Here is a 3,780-nt window from a genome sequence, read left to right as displayed (position 1 = left end):
AGTTTCCAATTAACTCCGCTGAATCTACAACGGTGCTAGCCGCAAGAGTAATTATTCCCTTTGTTTCAAATTATGTCACATCTTAGGTTTGGATAAGACAAGCCTTTAACCAAAAATACATTAATATATGGCTTTTGTGATAAGTAATCATAGTTACAAATTTTGGCACTTTTTAATATGAATCTAATGACATTAATTTTACATCACATAAAGGCACATAAATGTAATGACCATTTTGTGATAGTGTACCCAGTCAATTGGAGTGCAATTTTCTACCCCCAAGACTACCATGTAAGTTAATCCGTCTACAGCCATAACTCTAAATTGGATGAAATTTGAATAGTGCTAACATGAATATGTTTAATTTAGGTGATTCTTTTATATTATTCTAGGCAGTTCAAAAGTTTGGCAGAAAGATTGAGATTTTGAATTGATAGAAACTTCAATGGCTAGTTTCACTTGCACGGTAACTGTAATGACCGGAAACTTGAACCATATACTCACATGAATACACTTGTCTTTATGTATTCTTCAGGGGCTTATGTATAGTTTGAAATTTTGGTCCAACTATTAGTTTCAATTGACATAAACTACAGGTTCAAGTTTCTCGCAAACTGTAACTCAGAATGAGATGAAACTTGAAAAGTATAATCACAATAATATGGTTCCATTTATGTATATTTTTCATATTTCACGGGTGTTCAATTTTTTCCAAAATCCTAATTTGAAGATTTTAGCTACAATCTGCCTGGATTTGTAGAAATTTGACAACATTTTATAAACAAACTCTAAAACATAGGACGGTAATATTTGGCAACATTGGAACATGATATTCAGATGCAAATAAAGTTCACGTGAACACTTAGCAAAAGAACAGAGAAACAAAGGGTTTTGGTAAAAATGGTTATTGCAGGTGACATTAGAGAGAGGAGAGAGGAGAGATATGGCAAGGATTAAACGGTAATTGTAGGTGTGAGATTATAGAGAGAAACTTGTAAGAATTAAAATAGGACATTTATTCAAATGGACAAATTTAAATGGGTCATATTACATATGTCAAAGTAAATAAGCAAAGTAACACGGGGCATTTTATAAAATAAACCTAAAAGGTAGGCCCTATTCTCTTGAAAGAGTATCTCTCTCCTTCAAGCTGAACAAAAAAGAAACATCTCACCCATTCATCGCTTTGCTAAACTACAAGTGAACACCTCCCACTATCGGCATTACATCTTTTCCACATTGAGTTGTCTTTGATGCCATGTTGTTTTGGTCGTTGCCACCTTCCTAGCCATTCTATTCTCCTGTGAAGAAACTAGTTTCGTAAATCCCCACACCCATATATACGGTGGATTCCAATAAATAACATTTTTATTATTTCTGTGAAGGAGTGACACATGCTGCAGGTGACATGGGGAGGAAGCACCATTTTTTGCGAAGAATTCTTTGTTGTTTCCTTCTTTCCCTGCCCATCTCACTGTCAGAGAAAAATGTGCATCTTGTGTGTGACATCATGTCGCCAAGTCTAGAGGTAGGGAAGTAATTGAGACCCTACCCCTGGCCTTCAAAGCCTACCAAATTAAGCAACAACAAGGTTAAAAAAAGGAACATGCATGTAGTAAGATGAATGAAAAGCCAGCAAAACAAATAATATTTGGTCATCTTACTTCTTTATCCCAGTTAGTGCGCAGAGTAATGGACATGAACAACACCGTTTGGATGACAAGTGCGCAGGTTATTCCCATCCACAGCCCCTAACACATTTAAGATCGAGGTTTCGTCATGTCAAGTGAGAAATACTACAACTGAAACTACACCCTTTTTTAAGTAGCAGTTTATGATGTGACCATATATAAGGGTAGTAAAATGGTACTAGTGATTACCACTCCACCAAGATGGTACACAAAGGCAAAACATAAAGCCGCTGGGATGCCCACGAGATAGTACGCACTGAGATTGACATAGGAACCAATCTTCTGGAAGCCACAGCCCCTAACAATACCTGCAAAAATATGCTTATAGTAAAGTCGCATATTTCCAGCATAATAATTATAATAATTTGCTTTGTGTGAATTAGCAGCATTTCATTTGTATCTATTTACCTGAAAGAACACACTGCATGTCATCAAACAAGAATGCCACAGCAATAATTGGCATGATTCTGGAAATGTACTCCACCACTTCCTTGTCATTGCTGTATGCATACCCCCATAGATTGCGCACCAAGACGATAGCAAGAGAAACCGATATGCTTGACACAACACCCAGGAGCATGATCACCTGGGTCGCTAAACGGGCTGCATCCGGTCGCCCAGCACCGAGCTCATTTGACACACGGGTGCTACGTCGTAGATAAAGGATTTGATACATATTAGCTTCTAGTTTGTATAATAGTTAAAGGCTTATGAGTTTGAGCTGACCTTATAGCAGCACTAAGCCCATATGGGACCCTGAATACTAACGAGATAGTATTTAAACTGCAAGAAGTTCAACTGCATGTTACTATCAAAAAAGGGAAAATAGCAAACCAAGTAGTATGAAATGAAATAAGCCATGCTTGAATATGTCACCTCATGGCCTTACCTGATTGACAGTACTGATGCCTCAAGTTTAGGATTTGGAAGAAATCCGGAAACAAGTACAAGGAGCTCAAATGACCACCACTCCCAACTGCTCGTGTAAATATATATGTATGTCAGATGGAATTACTTAAATCAATCAACTGGAGATGGAAATTTTGCACTTGCGACGTATAGCATCTAGACATCAAACTCACCAAACCATGAGCGCAGATGGGACGGCAAGCCTCAAGAAACCGAGGATATCGCGAAATGCCTCCGTCGACAACCCCATCCATGTGCTCTTACAAGACGGTGAGATCCTGATGTAGAGAGCCAAGATGGACACATTAGTGAGGTAGGAGATTGTATTGGCCAAGGCAGCACCCTTGTTGCCCAGACCAAGCTTGTATACCAGCAGCCAGCACACCAAGATGTGGTTCAGTGCTGTGACGCCCGAGCTCAGCATCATCGGAAGGACCATGTTCTGCGTCTGCAGGAATCGAACATGGCACTGCAACGGACCATAGACAAACAACGACGGAATCAACCATCGGATGTAGCTCCCTGCTTCCATGGCAATCTCAGGGTCCTGTCCAAACAACAGAAGGATCTGACCGGTGTATCCCCAGATTACGGCAACCACGGCGCTCACCGGAGTGAGCACAACGATTGCCCTCTGCTTGTAGATGCCAAGAAGATGGTGCTGCTTTGCTCCAAAGGCTTGCCCACACAGCGTGTCCAAGCTGCTCGACATGCCGGACTGAAATTCAACGCAACCATTCAAGTTGATGATGATGTCCAGGAGGTCCAACTAAATTGGTGCATCAATCAATGGAAAAGGGAAAAAGTTATCATACCAACAAGCTGAAGCCAGTTACACCGGCGAAGGAGGTTGCGATGGAGGCACTCGAGAGAGCGAGTTCGCCAAGGTGACCCACAAACATGACGGATATCATTTGGACCACATCCTGTAGGAGGCTTCCGACGATGAGAGGCCCGGCAAGGTACAACTGCTTCTTCACCTCAATAACTACCAGGCTCTCCTCTCCTGTCTTGTCAACAAGGGGCTCCTCCATGCTTGAAAGTTGAAACTAAGGTACCTAGGTGCTGATTTACCGGTGAAATGAAGGGATATTTAACATGTACTATGTTTGAGCATGATTGGGATGATTCAGAGAACAGCAGTCAAGTGGACTAAAAGAATCTCTATTTGAGACAAAAG

At 40.7% G+C, this 3,780-nt stretch overlaps 1 protein-coding gene across 1 annotated transcript; it reads right to left on the bottom strand.

Annotated features, from left to right (window-relative positions):
• Positions 1 to 1,126: 1,126 nt before the first annotated feature.
• Positions 1,127 to 3,780, bottom strand: LOC147962518 (protein DETOXIFICATION 16-like). Its single transcript, XM_087538005.1, has 8 exons — positions 3,416 to 3,780; positions 2,774 to 3,318; positions 2,581 to 2,667; positions 2,418 to 2,474; positions 2,100 to 2,338; positions 1,881 to 1,999; positions 1,665 to 1,751; positions 1,127 to 1,568 (listed from the first exon to the last, which is right to left on the bottom strand). Exons 1-8 carry the CDS (start codon positions 3,632 to 3,634, stop codon positions 1,509 to 1,511), a joined length of 1,413 nt encoding a protein of 470 aa, XP_087394131.1. The 5' UTR covers positions 3,635 to 3,780; the 3' UTR covers positions 1,127 to 1,508.

Source organism: Triticum urartu, chromosome 7A (assembly GCF_056163025.1).
Source record: "Triticum urartu cultivar PI428250 chromosome 7A, HENAU_Tu73, whole genome shotgun sequence".
Classification (NCBI taxonomy): Eukaryota; Viridiplantae; Streptophyta; class Magnoliopsida; order Poales; family Poaceae; genus Triticum; species Triticum urartu.
This window is presented reverse-complemented; position numbering and strand designations above follow the sequence as displayed.